At 44.1% G+C, this 14214-nt stretch overlaps 2 protein-coding genes across 9 annotated transcripts in view; one reads left to right on the top strand and one right to left on the bottom strand.

Moving 5' to 3' along the window:
• The window catches only part of KATNIP (katanin interacting protein), a 66302-nt gene extending 64055 nt beyond the window's left edge, over positions 1-2247 (top strand). For all 5 annotated transcript variants that reach the window (XM_074885531.1, XM_074885532.1, XM_074885530.1 and 2 more), the window contains one exon: positions 790-2247. In XM_074885531.1, the coding sequence (XP_074741632.1) occupies positions 790-845 (56 nt within the window). In that variant the 3' untranslated portion in view covers positions 846-2247. The remainder of the gene's footprint in view (positions 1-789) is intronic.
• Positions 1-14214, bottom strand: part of GSG1L (GSG1 like) — an 84481-nt gene that overhangs the window by 13917 nt on the left and 56350 nt on the right. For 2 of the 4 annotated variants that reach the window (XR_012631075.1, XR_012631076.1), the window contains exon 7: positions 13337-13829. Coding sequence is in view for 2 of the 4 variants with exons in the window: in XM_074885535.1 (XP_074741636.1) it covers positions 13403-13829 (427 nt within the window). In the remaining 2 variants the exon portion in view is untranslated. Of the gene's footprint in view, positions 1-12990; positions 13830-14214 lie in introns of those variants that run through there. The other 2 variants (XM_074885535.1, XM_074885536.1) reach the window with 1 other exon arrangement.

The following is a 14214-nucleotide window of genomic DNA, read 5'->3' as shown; positions in this document are numbered from 1 at the left end:
AGAGTCCCAGTCACTCATTGTAAATTACTCAGAATAGCTCCCTAAATACATTACAAATTCTCAGCCAAGCTGGTATGTTCATGATTGGTTTTCTCTCCTGAGCATGACACTTTCTCCAATTAGTTCCTCTAGAAAGTGTTACAGAAATTATTTGATGGCTTTTAATAACAGTTCTGTAGGAGAAGGATTTGAAATGCCACTGCCTGTACGAATACAGCTTCAAAGTTATTAGTACATTAGCACTAGCAGCGTCAAAAGTATTTTGAACATCTCTGTGCCTGTTGTAATGACATCCTGGGTTCCAGTGCAGACATACCCTATTGTCCAGTAAAGAATAGCTGTCCTTGCCATGGCCATCACATGTACTGTCCAAGCATTAAGGGCACAGAATACCTCTGAAGTCATCAGTTGAGGATTGCCTATTGCCATCTGCCCCGTGTCTCCTCTTCAGTACTTACTAGTATCACAGTGGCTGATAACATAGATTTGTAGAATCATTTAGGCTGGAGGAGATCTCAGGGAGTCCCCTCCTGAAGGAGGGTCCAACCTCCTACTCAGAACAGTGTCAACATTGAATTCAGACCAGATTCCACAGGAAAACGATTCCATGGGACTGTGAAAAAAATTGGCAGCACTCACTGTCAGTGTGAGAAACATTACTGAGAAGCAAAGCTTAGCTTTCATTCTGGGATGGAAAGAGAAATGGGCATGTTTCTTCCTCATTTTAGTCCGTGGCTTCACTGTTAATACCGGTACAGTCTTAAAACAGCACTCAATTTTCCTTAACAGCTTTGCGTCCAAAAACCTGCATATGTGAAAAAGGACTGCAAAGGAGGAAAAGATAACAAGGGACTGTGATTGGAAAGTCCTGAATACATCCAGCCCTAAGCAACCACAATCTAGATCTCCAAGATACGTATCATCACAGTGAAGATTCTCCGTGGCTGCTGCTGCTGAACCACCTTCTGTCTTATGAGAGGAAGTTTTATTCACTACAGGAAATTGTCTCTTTTTTTTTCATTTTTCTTTTTTCTTCTTTTTTTTTTTTCCTTGCTTAATTGAAAATCCAGGGAGGAAGGAACATAAAGGAGTGAGATAGAACCTTTTTGCTAACTGACAACTGTTCTTGCCAAGCACCAAGAACTTGGGTGAAGCAGGATGGTTAGAACGAGAGGTCTTTTGGAGTATTTCTCAAGCTTTAATTCCTAAATCCTAGCTGGATGATCACAAAGCTCCTCGCTAGAAGGAATTGTCTGCTTTGTTTCTGATGCCTGTAAATAGTTTGTTGGGAAATGCACTTATTAGAGGAAATATTCTTTACCTCTCTGTTTCTGAGCTGCCACTGTATGTTTTGATGCCATGTCTCTCCCTAGGGGCTGACACTGTTTCTGACATCTGTAGAGGTTCCTTTGGGCATGCAGAAGTGTGATGAGTGCTTTTAGAAAATGGACATCAGGAAGTGAGTTTATCAAAGTTTAATAAGTAGGTTTCAGCTGTCACGTCTTTCATCTTTTGCAGTGAAATAATGATTTCTTTCATTATTTCACTGCCATGAAAAAGGCAAAATAGGTGTTTTGCCTGAAGTGCCACTGACAGGCGCTCTACACATTCTTTGGAGTCCTTCTGCCACACAGCAATGCTCTTTTCTCCTGTTTTTCCTGAATTTGGTTGTATGAACAAGGAGGCCATACCTCTGTGCTGCACCAGCCAGATCTGTTGCCAGCAACACATCATCATCACTTTTGAGAAATGGTAAATGCATTTCAACTAGCAGAAGGCAAGGACTGAACTGCATTTTTAAACACAAAATACCCTGCATATGAGTCGTTTAAGCAAGAACTAATCAAATAATTATGCTGCAGGATTCGTAGCTATGCAAATGTACTTTTCACTGAAAATCTGTCAGTTGTGACAACCTGTAAATCTCTTCCATAGAAGATTCTTCCTTTCTCGTTTAGACCTTGCTCATTGTTTCCAGAGAGAACTGAACACTCAGTATATGCTTTTAGACATGAAACAGAGATACACTATTGCAGCTCCTGATACAGAATCAAAATGTGCTGTTTTCTTTTCTTCACTAAGTCAGGAGTGCAATATCTTGTATTTTGCTTATAAAAAGCACACTTCTTAACTGTTGTTGGCTAAGCTGAAAAGACACAAGATAGCAATGCATTTCCCAGATTTCTGTGTGTTAATGGAGCAACAAAATGTATTTTGTACTAAATACAAAACACTTTTAAATGTAAACCAGTGTATGTGAGTATATTGTACTTTGTTTAAAGGCTTTTCCCAAACTTCACTGACGAAAAGAACCCTCTGTTGTTCTGCCTCCCCTAGTGTGTTTACCGGTGTAGCTCTACCAAGAACCAAGTTTTAATTTTTGCTCCAAGTCAGATAACCGTTACATGGAACTCCAAAACAAAAAAGAGGAGGAGCTGAAAGGAGGGTTATTGATAGGGCTAAGAACAGATATAAATGTATGCGTTTGGAAGAGAAGAGGCTGCAGCAAGTTTTCTAAGACTTAAGTCACGATCACAGATTTGTCATGTAGACAATCTCTAGATGAGATGAGGCCTGTCACCTTGTTTGTTCTGAGAAAATTGCACTGAATGTGAAGAGAAATGAAGTTGGTCATGTTTCCCAGCACAGAATAGCATCTTTCTTATTGATCAGAAAAGGTGTGAGGGGGAGAGAACTTCCTATGCTCATCTGTCCTCTTTGTATCACTCTGGAGCATCTCAAGTCCTATGCAATGGACTAAAAATTTTTCAACCTTAATCCTTTGAGGTAACCCCAGGTTTTGTAAATTATTGCAAAATCCTTGGTCAAGCTCAGGTGGGTCACAGTTCTCTCTATCATCTTTCTCTGCCACCAACTCTTCCTCACCAGTCAGATGGTAACTGCAGCCAGTTTTCACAACTTTTTCTCTGGAAATCTGTATCCAGTGCAGCTGATCTGGCACAGAGAGTATTGGCTTGTACCTTCTGCCAGCCTCTCCTAGCAGCTCCTTTTACCCGTTCAAGATTCTCCACAATTGCCACACTGTGGAAAGACCATGAAAGTGTTTAAAATATTTCTAAAAAATTGTTAAGTTGTGGAACATCCTCCCCTGTGGTGTCTCTGGAAGAAGGGTTTGCCAGCCTGTTGTCTGCCCTGGGATGACATATGCCACCAAGGCAAGGCCTAAAAAAGTCCTCAATTCTAGTCGGTCATATATAGAAAATAGCATAATATTTAGAAAATACTTCATTAATCTCTGTGGGGTAGGAGATGTCAGCATTTGCCCTCCTAATTGGAGCTGAGAAGTAATGACCCTTTATATAACCAAAGATAATTAAGTGTCCTAGTCAGCCCTGTATACTCAAACATAGATACTTGACTCATTTCCACAGTGAATCAGGGTTTAAAAAAAAAAAGTTTTACTCAATTTTTCACCTTTTTTTAACTAACTAGTCACAAGTACATTCATGTCAGGCTAGCATTTACAGGAGAGAAAAGAGGAAGAGTAAACATGCAATCAAGAAAATCCCCACAGAGCACTTCAGTCAATGTCAGACACAGTTTCAGCAAGAGTAGTTCAGCAAGAATGTGTGCAGTAACATCATTCGACATTGTCAAAAGCATGACAAAGGAAAAGGAGGGATTAATATGAATTCTTGCTGAAGCCTTTGATGTAAATTATTAAACTTCTGCCCAGTTCCAATTTCTGGGCCACTCAGAAACCTTTATGTCGTAGTTGCTCACCTTTACCTGTAGTGACTTGCTTTCAAGGGATTGGATCAAGATAACAGAAATGAGTTTGTTTGTCCCACAATGACACTGAGAAGGGCAGAGGATAAAGCAATAATCTGTGAGGAAGTACATGTCATGCTGCCTACTTTTTGATCTTTAAAAAGATATTTTTATCAGTCTTCACAGTGTAATCTGAAAACTGGGATGCCTGGGAAGGCCTGCAACTTTTGCTTTCAATTTCTGCCTTTTTGTGATTTAATCCGGTAGAATTTAAACAGCAGTGAGAAACACCTGTCTGTGAACAAGGGAGCGAGCAGCGATGCAGACAGTGTAAAAGGCAGCATAGAAAACATGGAAGCTTGTGTACTATTGAGTCAGGAGACTCGTTCTCATTTTGGAGGATGAACCCATGAGAGCTACATGAGGAGCTACATACAGCAGCTAAATTAAACTGAGCCCTTCTCATGGCTTAGACTAGACCTGGACATAAAATTGCACCACAGCATCTTGCTTAGGTGATGCTGTTTTCTGTAAGATTCCCTGGTCCTGCTGGGCTTTTACCATGTTCCTGGTGTGTTGGTCATTCCCCACAGGGATTCTCAGTCCTGTCATTTCAGGGATGTGTGCCAGACTAGTAACATCTGCAAGAGCCTGACAGTGCCAATGAGTGATGGGGTGTTTCGAGATTGGACAGAGATCTTGTGTACCAGGTAACACACTGGAACGACCAGAGAGAGGACTCACTGCCAGTGATGATGTGAGGATAAGAGCAATGGGTGAGGGAGGTTGTATGTTGAGTCTTTAAACCCTCTTACATCACCAGGAAAAGCTCACTTCTCAGCCTTAGTCAGGTAAGAGCAAACATGAAATGCTGTATTAACATCTGAATGGTGGCTCATGCAGGGGGTGATGGCTGCTTTTCCTTTAATTGGGTCAATGGCTTTTACTCTGTAAGAAACGAACATTTCCCATTCCCTCCTGCTGTCTGCTTCAGCAGTTCTCACTGTTGGATGTGCCTCTATACTGGCCTGGGGAATGTAGCAAGTGATTAGAGTCCAAACCAGCACTGGTGTGAGCCGACAGGTTGTGTAGGGCTGCCTTAGGCTGGACTCCATGTTCTGGGGCTGCTGATCCAGGAGGCTGAGCTCTAACAGGAGCCGCTCTTCTGGTAAGAGTCTGAAGTAGCCAAAATCTCTTCCAATATTCTTCAAAAAAACGTGAACTCCAGAACACACTGCCTAGTAATGGCTTCATCAGTACTACAGATAGCCTAACTATGCACACTGCAGCATTTGATGCACCTTCCTGTATTCCATTTTAACTTTTTCATCATATCTGTCTTTTAGCTGCATCATTATGCTTAGAACGTCACTCCTTTTGTCTTCCAAAACAGTCCTGAAGGTCCTGTCCAGAATCATTGGGTGTTGTCTTGCAGGTGTGACCAACCTGTTTTGCTCTTCAGACAGATGTGCTCAGGTGTATTACAACATTCATTTCATTTCACCTCATTTCCCATATGTAGGCCACCCACTATCTGTGATCGGTGGTGTCACCAACCCCTGTGATCGCAGCACGGCGGCTCCTGTTTGCATGGGGCCCTCATTTGCAGGGGTGCCAGTGCTGCATGTCCGCCTGCTTGATTATTGTCCATTCGAAATGCCACAGAGATAAATGTTCATTTTGGAGGTGTGCACTGACATGTCTCCTCTAAAGAGCAGAGAGGGAAGCAGAGAGCAGTATAACATACCGGAAGAATGTTTGCTTCCATTTGAGTGCTGAGGTCCTGGTATTCAGAGCACAAGAAGGAGGGCTCCTGGCTCAGTGGTCTCTTTGCCCATTTCTGTGACTATTTGCTTGTTTGCTGAGAAATGACTTACAGCCCATGTGAGACACAAACATCCCTTTATCACGCAGCTTGTATCACCCTAATGGAATTCTGTCAGCTGAGGATAAAATGTGGACTAAGAAAGCAATTATAGAGTGAATCTCCTAGCTGCAGGAAGAGCTGAGAGATGGGGACAGAGTGCCCAGCTGGAGTAATTTCCTGTCCGACTGGCCTCTAAATCTTGCTAGGAAGAGATCAATTTTCCACCCTTGTCTAATAGCATCAGCTCCAGTCATCCTGGCTCAGGACCCTGTGAAATGCTGCAGTGTTGAGATCTAGGCATGAAAGGAAACATTTGCAATTTGTGACTTCTTTCTTACTGACCTAGAAATTACTGGAAAAGGGGAAAACAAGGCTACAGACCTTCTGTCTGATGGCTCTCTAGTGTTCCCTTTCTCAGCTCCTGGTTGAAGGAGAGGACTGACAATGATCAGCAGGGTAGGTGTTTCCCAGCCTGGACTTTGCTTCCAACGCTGCACGGTCCACCCATAGCTCACGGCTTTGGCTCTAATTAGGAGAGGAGAACCACCACCTCATGATCTGCTAGCAGCCTTACCCAGGTGTGGTCTTTATTTCTGGAAGGTCCCAATTATACAGTGAGACCACAGTGAAATCCTGCCTTTAGCTTTCAACTTGCTCAAGGTCTCCTGGGTGTGACTAAAATCAACTTGACTCATAAATTCTTAGTGTGTGTCTCTGCTCTATTGGTCATGGAACTTTCAAAAATGTCAGCATGCACAGATCTTGTGCAGTTTTCCCAAGAGGATGGGCATTTTGGGGAACTGTAAACATAAGGAGATGTATCAGACAGATCAATTAACTTGTGCTCAACTCTTTCCTCTTACTCGTATGTGATCTGTTGTTTCAGAGCTCAGTTGCTTGTGTTCCTTAGCTTATCTGGATCTAACTGGGAAAGGAGCTTCACAGTGGTTTTTGAAAGTTCACTGTGTTGGGCTAAGTATGTGGAGGTGAATGTCAGAGAGCACTAAAGGAACTTAGAAATAGCCAAGTCTCCATCTTCTCAGCAAAGGCAGCAGTTGCTACCTGAAAGTTTTCTGGCCCTGGAGGAGGCAGAGGGTGGGCGCAGTGCTAAGGAGAAGGTTTATATCTGGGCATTGCATCTCAGAACCATTGTAAGGGCCAGGAGGAGCCTGGTACTCAGCTCCTGCCTCCTGAGAATGGGAGCTCAGCTGAGCATTATGGGCTGAACTGATCTCCAAATTACAGTACAGCTGGAGCTGAAGCAGATGTTGGTCAAAGGCTCAGAGGGAAAGCAAGCGTGGTAGGCGTAAGGGTAGGGGAATACAGAAGAGGCTGCTATGGCTGGGAAAGTTTCTCAGGGAAATGACTCTTTCCAAGAGGAGCATTGTACCTGGGAGAAGAGATGGTCCCTGTGGTAAAGATAATGAACTGGGACCAGTTGAGCCCTTTTATCTTTTACACTAAGATTTCTCTTCTGCCTGATGGCAGCATAAGGTGGCTGCCAGAATAGACGTTTCTGTCTGTAACAAGCTGGGGAAAGAACTTTCATCTTGAGCAAGAGAGAGCTTTCATCTTTCATCAAAAAGGGTGAGGACTGAGGCAGCACCAGCACGGCAGCAGCTTTACTGAGTGCACAGAGTGGTTGGCAGGAAGATGAGTCAGCCAGCACAGCGAACTGAGCTGAGACACTGACGACTGTCAGCCCCGCTTGCTTACAAGTGTGGCTTAGCAAGTGTAAAACACTGATGGTGCTGTTCCTGCCTGTTATTCATGGCTCTCTGCTCCCATTCATCAAACATTTTCCTGGCTGCTTTCTGCAATTACACACCTTTTTTTTTAACCTTACAAAAGTCAGACCAGGTTACACAGGGCTTCATCCAGTTTGGCCTGGAAAACCTCTAGGGATGGAGTCTGCACAACCTCTCTGGGCAATCTGTTTTAATACTTGACTGTCCTAATAGGGAAGAAGTTTTTCCTTTGACACATCATAATCTATACTTTCCCCCACTGATTAAAGGCCTAGATCAGCGTGGATAAGACTTCTGGCATTGTAGAAAGGTCATCTCTGCTGTCGTCATCTAGCCGTATAATAATAAATTCGGTCTCCTAACTATAATTTCAGATTTACAGATTAGTGGAAGTCTTATGATCTGCCTCTTTCTTGGTCTGCTGGAGGCGCTGCTAAAAATAGAGTAAGCAGCAAAGCTACCTGAAATGGCATAAGCCTAAACAGTGGTAAAAACTAATCTACAATGAATGTCGGTTCTGGCTTGTTTCCAAAGGAATGTTTTTGGATTGCTTGCTATATACTGGAAATTGTTTGGTAAGGATTAGTTGGTGAATGGATGAATCAAACTGACATTTCCATTACCAACAGGAGATCTGTCTGTGGCCAGAATTCATGGAGAAGGATGTGGGATGATAGTAAGACTTTTCATTATGTTTAATATTGTCAGAGAAATGAAATAGCTCCTATTATTCATCTCTCTGGGATGGTAACATATCTGAATATTAACACAAAACGGGAGATCTGCTCAAAACCCACTGACCCAGCAAGACTTTGATATGTATTTTAATTACTCTCTTTGGGGCATTGAGGAAGTGTACTCTTCATGATAAATCTGCAAGAAGCCAAGATCTGCTTTTCTCAGTACAGTCCTTGGGTAGATCAGTGCATGTTCTGTCCTTGTATATTCTGTCTCAAGTCCTTTGGGAACCCCCAATGTCACTCTTTTTCCTGGGGGAGTAGTATTAAGGCCCTGAAGAGATCTACACCTTGGTCATCTGCTTGTGGTTTGAGAATAAGGGTCGGGAGACGACTCGTTGGACACTTGTTTGCCTGTCAGACTCCAAGGGAAGGAGAAGTCCAGAGGGGAGGGCTCCAGCTCATAGTGAAAAAGTAACATCTATAGAAGCATCTGGATATAAGACAGGCAAGAGTGTCTCCAGAGGCAGTTTCACCTTGGGAAACAAAGATTGTAGATTTCATGTGAAAATTACTAAAGTCAAGTTCAATTGGCGTGTGCAAGAAGAACTAGGTCTATAAATGTGTGGAGAACACCTCATGAAAAGTAGGCATTCAAGTAGGAATAATGGAGAAGGGATTAATGGTAATTAGTGGTACTCAGTGACTCAGATTTCAGTACAAATGATGCCAATAATTAGTATAAAGATGTTGATGGTTGCCTAAAACTAGTTTTGCTATATTTTAAGTTATAAACCAGAAGGGCTGGTGGACTTGCTTTGCAGAAAGCGTTCACATTATGCAGGGATATTATTATTAACAGTATGAAGGGGTAAGCATGAGGTCATAAAATGTATGATTCAGTGACTGATTTTGACTGCAATTATGCATTAAAGGTATTAATGAGAAGTCTGAAAAATGAATTGACAATGCATGTAGATCTAACCATAGCAAAGGGCCCTCCAAAGCAGTGCTGCAGAAACTTTGCCATTTATCTTCTTTATCCACTGAAGCAGATGTAAATTAAGTTTCTACAGGCTGATTAGCCTGTGGAGAGCTCCTGTCTAGATGATCTTCCAGCACAGTGATTTTGGGAGAAGACTCCTCAGATTTTCCTATGGTGGATCTGATCTGCAGGTGATTCCAGTGCAGGTTGTTTGTATGGCTTCCCTCTCTTTTTTTTTTTTCTTTTTTTCAGTTGTTGTCAGATGTTTGTTGTATTGCAGTGGTTTAGTTTTTGCAGCACAGATTTGATTATTTGGTTTCTTTTACTAGATTACTGTCTGATCAGAGGGGTTGGACCAGGGCATCTTTCCAGCCTAAATTATTCTGTGATTCTATGACCAGTATGGATCAGGACCCTCTGTTTAACATAACTTAACTGCTGTAGAACCTGTTCTGCCAACTGAAGCCTACCAAGCCACAGCATGGTGACTATTAATAGGTTGCTTATTTAACGCAATCAATCAGTACAAACTACAGCTCGCCTGAAGCTGGAAAAAGTATTCATGTCCTCACACTTCTGACTAGACATCTGCTCCTAGAGATGACGCAGGGGAAGACAACCTGTGTCGTGGCTTCCAGGTCCTCAGGTTACGTGCAGGGATGAATACATAACAGACAGTGCATGTTACTTGATTAATTGTAATACTAATGAATCTCTGGATCCGGGTGTGACAGGAGAATAGCAAATGTAATGCCTATAGTTAAGAAAGGAAAGAAAAAAAAATTTTGTCTGGTATTGGGTCTTCAGACTTGAAAGTATGTCTTCCAGGGAAAAAAATAGAGTTATACAGTTTAATGGAGAATAGATGGAATGCAACATGGATTTATAGACTAATTTTTCACTATGTGTCTGATTGCCTTCTCTGTCTGTCTCTATACAAGAGAAGGTGATAACATTTTGGAGAGAAGGCTTATTTAGGCTAAGGAGCAATGCAGGCACAGTGCAAATCAGTATGAATTGTCCAAGAAGAACAATGGCGGAATCTTTTTAACTGTCAGAATAATGGGACTGTGTAATTGCCTTTCTGTCTGAATACCAGGCAGCAAGACCTAAAGTCTTAAGACAGAGCATGCTTGTAACAGGACACATTTCTGGCAAGCGCAGGATGCTAAAAGCGAAAGCAAAAAAATTGCTTTCAGGCCTGTCTATTTAAGATACTGCTGTCTTACTTCTGTTATGCTGACTCAGTTTTGTTACCCCCCAAGGAGGGGGGTGTAGGCGTTCAGCCCGCACCCTCCTGTTGTGTTAGGAGTGGGTGACTATAGAAAAAAATAGACTCGACACAGAAAAGCTCTTCAGAATTGTGGGAAGACAGCTGCATTTCTCTCCCCAGCAAACCTAGGTAAGCACAGCTAGCAGGGAAAGCTAAGGCTTGTAAAAGGATGAAAGGACTTGGTAATGCACAGGAATACAAGCAACAGGAAGCACTCAGGAAAATGAGTAGAAAATTTGTGGATTTTTCTCCCTGTAGAAAAATCAGGGAAGGTGGCTCAAGTACTGGAGATGGTCACAAAGGTGCAGATAGTGTAGTAACTGAAGAACAAACCATCTTCACAGAGGTAGAGCTGCCTTCAAGGTACAAATGCAGCAGAGGAAAAGAAGGAAGCAAGGAGTCTGTAAAGGACAAATGTAGTGGGTATGCCCTGTTGCTTTTCTCACAGGTTCCCTGCAGCTGATCACTGGGGCTGCTGTGGCAGGAAAGGCACCGGGGACAAACTTGAGGCCTCAGAAGCTGCAGATACCTCATAGTAATGTATGGAAGGTCTGGCAAGTCTGCCCAGCTCTAGCTGGATGCAAATAACCTGGAAGCTCCACTGGAATAGCTAAAACCATGACTGTCAGGGTAAAAGACCTAATGCACATCTCAACAATGGGCAGAAGTGATTCATACCACAACTGATCCAGAGGAAGGTGGGCACTGAAAGCTGAAAGGGACCCAGAACTGACAATATCTGGCAGAGCCGGCCTTGATGGTGCAAGGCTAGTAAAAATAATTCATAGACCTGTGCTGGACCTTGTTACTAGTAGACATGAGGAGAACAAGGCTAAAAGAGGTAATCTGAGCATATTGTCTGGCCTCATGAACATGAGAAGCCACAGAGCCTGTTCTTATAGGAACAACTGTATTAAGGTATTACAGGCAGAGAGGGCAGGTAATACAGCATATTGATATTGCTAATACCTACATTGCGTTTTTCTCAGCTCTGTGTCCACTGGAAATTATGGAAAGCTCTGAAAAGAGACCGCTCAGATTGTTGGGGGGTCTGGTCTGTCATAGAAAAGCAAGTCTGGAGCAGTACCTATGTGAGTTCTGTGAGAGGAGGGCCAGCCTGTTCCCACCCATCTGAACCAAAGGGACACATTTTCCTACACAAAAGAGCCATGAAAGCAGAACATAAATGCTTGCAGGCGGGGTTGCTTGTGTGAGACACAAACATCCCCTCCATGGTGCACAGAGCCTTCCAGACTATTTGTCATAATCTGCTGCAGCACTCAGATTTGCTCTGAGGGGACCCTGCATCTCCAGCAGCTCCGTCCATCCCACGCTCACCTCTGTGCCACCTGCGAAGGGAGCTGGCTGGGGGGGGGGGTGTATCTTTTCCCCAGCCCCTTGCTCTGGTGCCGTGACTGCCCCAAGGACACGCACTGTGCACAACCCTGTGTACTGCCGGTAGCTACCCGGGAATTTGCCAGATGTGGCTGTAGATCTTGGCTGTAGTGTGGTACAGAGAGGCTACATGGGCAAAGTGCTGTGCCTGTGTCTGCACATCGGCTTGTAGGTAAAATAAATTTAAAAATGTATTTGTAAGCCCAGCAGAGAATGGTATAAATACATCATGCTCAAGGACAGGTAGGATCTCTCATACAAATGTCAGAACATCCTTATGCAGAAGAATCCAGTAGATACAGAGCATGTCCTTGGAGTGAACTGGCCCCTCCCACCTCTGAAGATGTCTGGAGCTGTGGTGACATGAGGAGTGATCTGCTTTTATTTTTTTTTTTTGGTAATTGTTTTTTTCTTCCTCCTCCTCCCTGTTGTTGGAAAAGCTTAAGAAGTGGATCATATCCCAGCAGAGGGAAAGGTAGGCTGAACTCACAGGTTACCTTTTGCTCATCTTGCCATTCTCGGTGGCCTGGCAGGGAGCAGCAGCAGTGTGCAGGACAGACGTGTTCTGGGTTTTGATGTATTTGTCACACTGAGACCAGGGAAGTGGCTGTTTCCAAGGGTCAATGACTCACTGAAAGGGGGTGGGTGAACCAGTAGGGTAGGGAAGCAACATCTTCTATTGGTACTGACCAGAATGGCACAAGGACATCCCTCCACTGCTCCACCCTCACCAGATCTTTACAAAACAGGCTACGAGGCCAGCTCTGTGAGCAGAACCTGATGGACAAACTGGACCCATTGCACTTTGCTGGGTCCCAGATGGGGAGGAAGGATCTTCAGGGCCATTTTCCTCTGTGTCCACCATGACCAGCAGCCTCCTCCCCTCGAGGCAGGCTCCGTAGCAGTGGTCACCCATGGGGCCTTTGCCCGGGGCCAGCCGCTCGGCAGCGTTGCCGTGGGAGGGCAGGGCACGATTGTTTACACGCGTGAGCTGCTCTGCCAGCACGGCCAGCGGAGGCTGGGGGAGAGGCGGGTCACAGACCTTCACCTGTTTCACTGGTGGGTTGGTGATCTAAGGGCACACACACACTGCACACTCGGGTGCCCTGGCCCCCAGGTACCTGGAACAGAGACCTGCTGACCTTGTGCCCTGGTTTTCTTCTCATGTCACCCAGGGTGCAGATGGGCAGAGGAAGGTGGTTTGCTGCATGCCCAGGTCTCATCCCACTGTGTATTCAAGTTATGGTTGTTGATTGATTTGATGTGCAAAGCATTTTTTTGACAAAAAAATAAAAAGAAAAGAACAGGCACAATTTTCTAACAAGTAATGTTATTTAATGAATGATATACTCTAGAAAATAGAAACTACCCAGATGCTGGTGGGTTGGAGTGTTTGGGGCTGGGAGAAGGCCCTTGCTTGGATATACAATGCCTTCTCTGGATTCTTTTGTCACCATTTGTAGTTGCTGGAAACAAGGAAACGTCCATATATTGAAAGAGACACTAAGGGGGCAATTTTTTTTCTAAAATGTGGGAAGTATGCAGAATGCCTTCCCACCCTGTCTCATTGGGCAAGTGGCATGAAAGGGCTCAGAGCTCACCAATATCTCTACAGATGGTTCATACCTAAAAGGGATAGACTCAACCAACGGTACCTACCACAGTTCAGTCCTCTAAAATCATTGGAGACTTCTCGCTTTGCAGAACATCTTGTGGGCTCTGGTGTTATTGCACTTCTTTCTGGGTGCTTTTCTGCACGTGTTGTGTCTCTTCCCTCAAGGTCTGGCTGCTAATTCCAGGGAATATGTTTTTCAGAATGTCACAGTACACCGTGTACAGCTCTGGGTCTATTTTGAGCTTGGGCAGAGAACGGGAGTTGCAGGCCTGTTCAGTGACTGAGTGCTGTAGCAAGTAGACATCGCTGAAGAGTGCAGTGAGGATCTTGTCTGCAGCCTTGTAAGGGTCGTCCTCAAACTGCACCATTGCCTTGAGCTCCGTCAGGGTATAGCCATTGTAACGCTTCCTATCTTCGGCCAGGGGCTGCACAGTCTCACCAATGTGTCTCACTTTCCACTTCAGGCATTTCAGTTCTTCTTTTACATCCTCTAGTTCTTTCTCCATGGCTTGGAATTCCTTCATGGTTACAAATCTCCTGCCAAGGAAAGAAGTGCCAGACACAGTGTGGAGTTCAGAGGCTCAGAGGAGTGAAATCAACCCAGCTTGCCTGGAGTCGGACCCCAGAGCCTGAGGTCTGGGAAGGGAGATACCAGCCATGTCACTGAATCCCATCCCTGGCTCTTATCTGTCAGGCTTCATAGTAACAGCAGAGTTTCTTTCTGCTACTATAGGGAGAGATGTGCTTTCTTATTTGGAAGGAAATGAGGCACCTTAAAACTGTGCCCTGTTGGAGGAGCTGAGGTTGACAACCTGGCCCAGGGATGGTCTGTAATCAAGTCTGGAAAGCTAAATGAATGCATGGAAAATATGGTATTTTGCTTCTTGGATAACGGGGTTTAGTGGAACCACAAGTTACTGGA

This window comes from Strix uralensis, chromosome 16, assembly GCF_047716275.1.
Source record: "Strix uralensis isolate ZFMK-TIS-50842 chromosome 16, bStrUra1, whole genome shotgun sequence".
NCBI lineage: Eukaryota > Metazoa > Chordata > Aves > Strigiformes > Strigidae > Strix > Strix uralensis.
The sequence above is the reverse complement of the archived record's forward strand: the minus strand, read 5'-3'. Positions and strand labels throughout refer to the sequence as shown.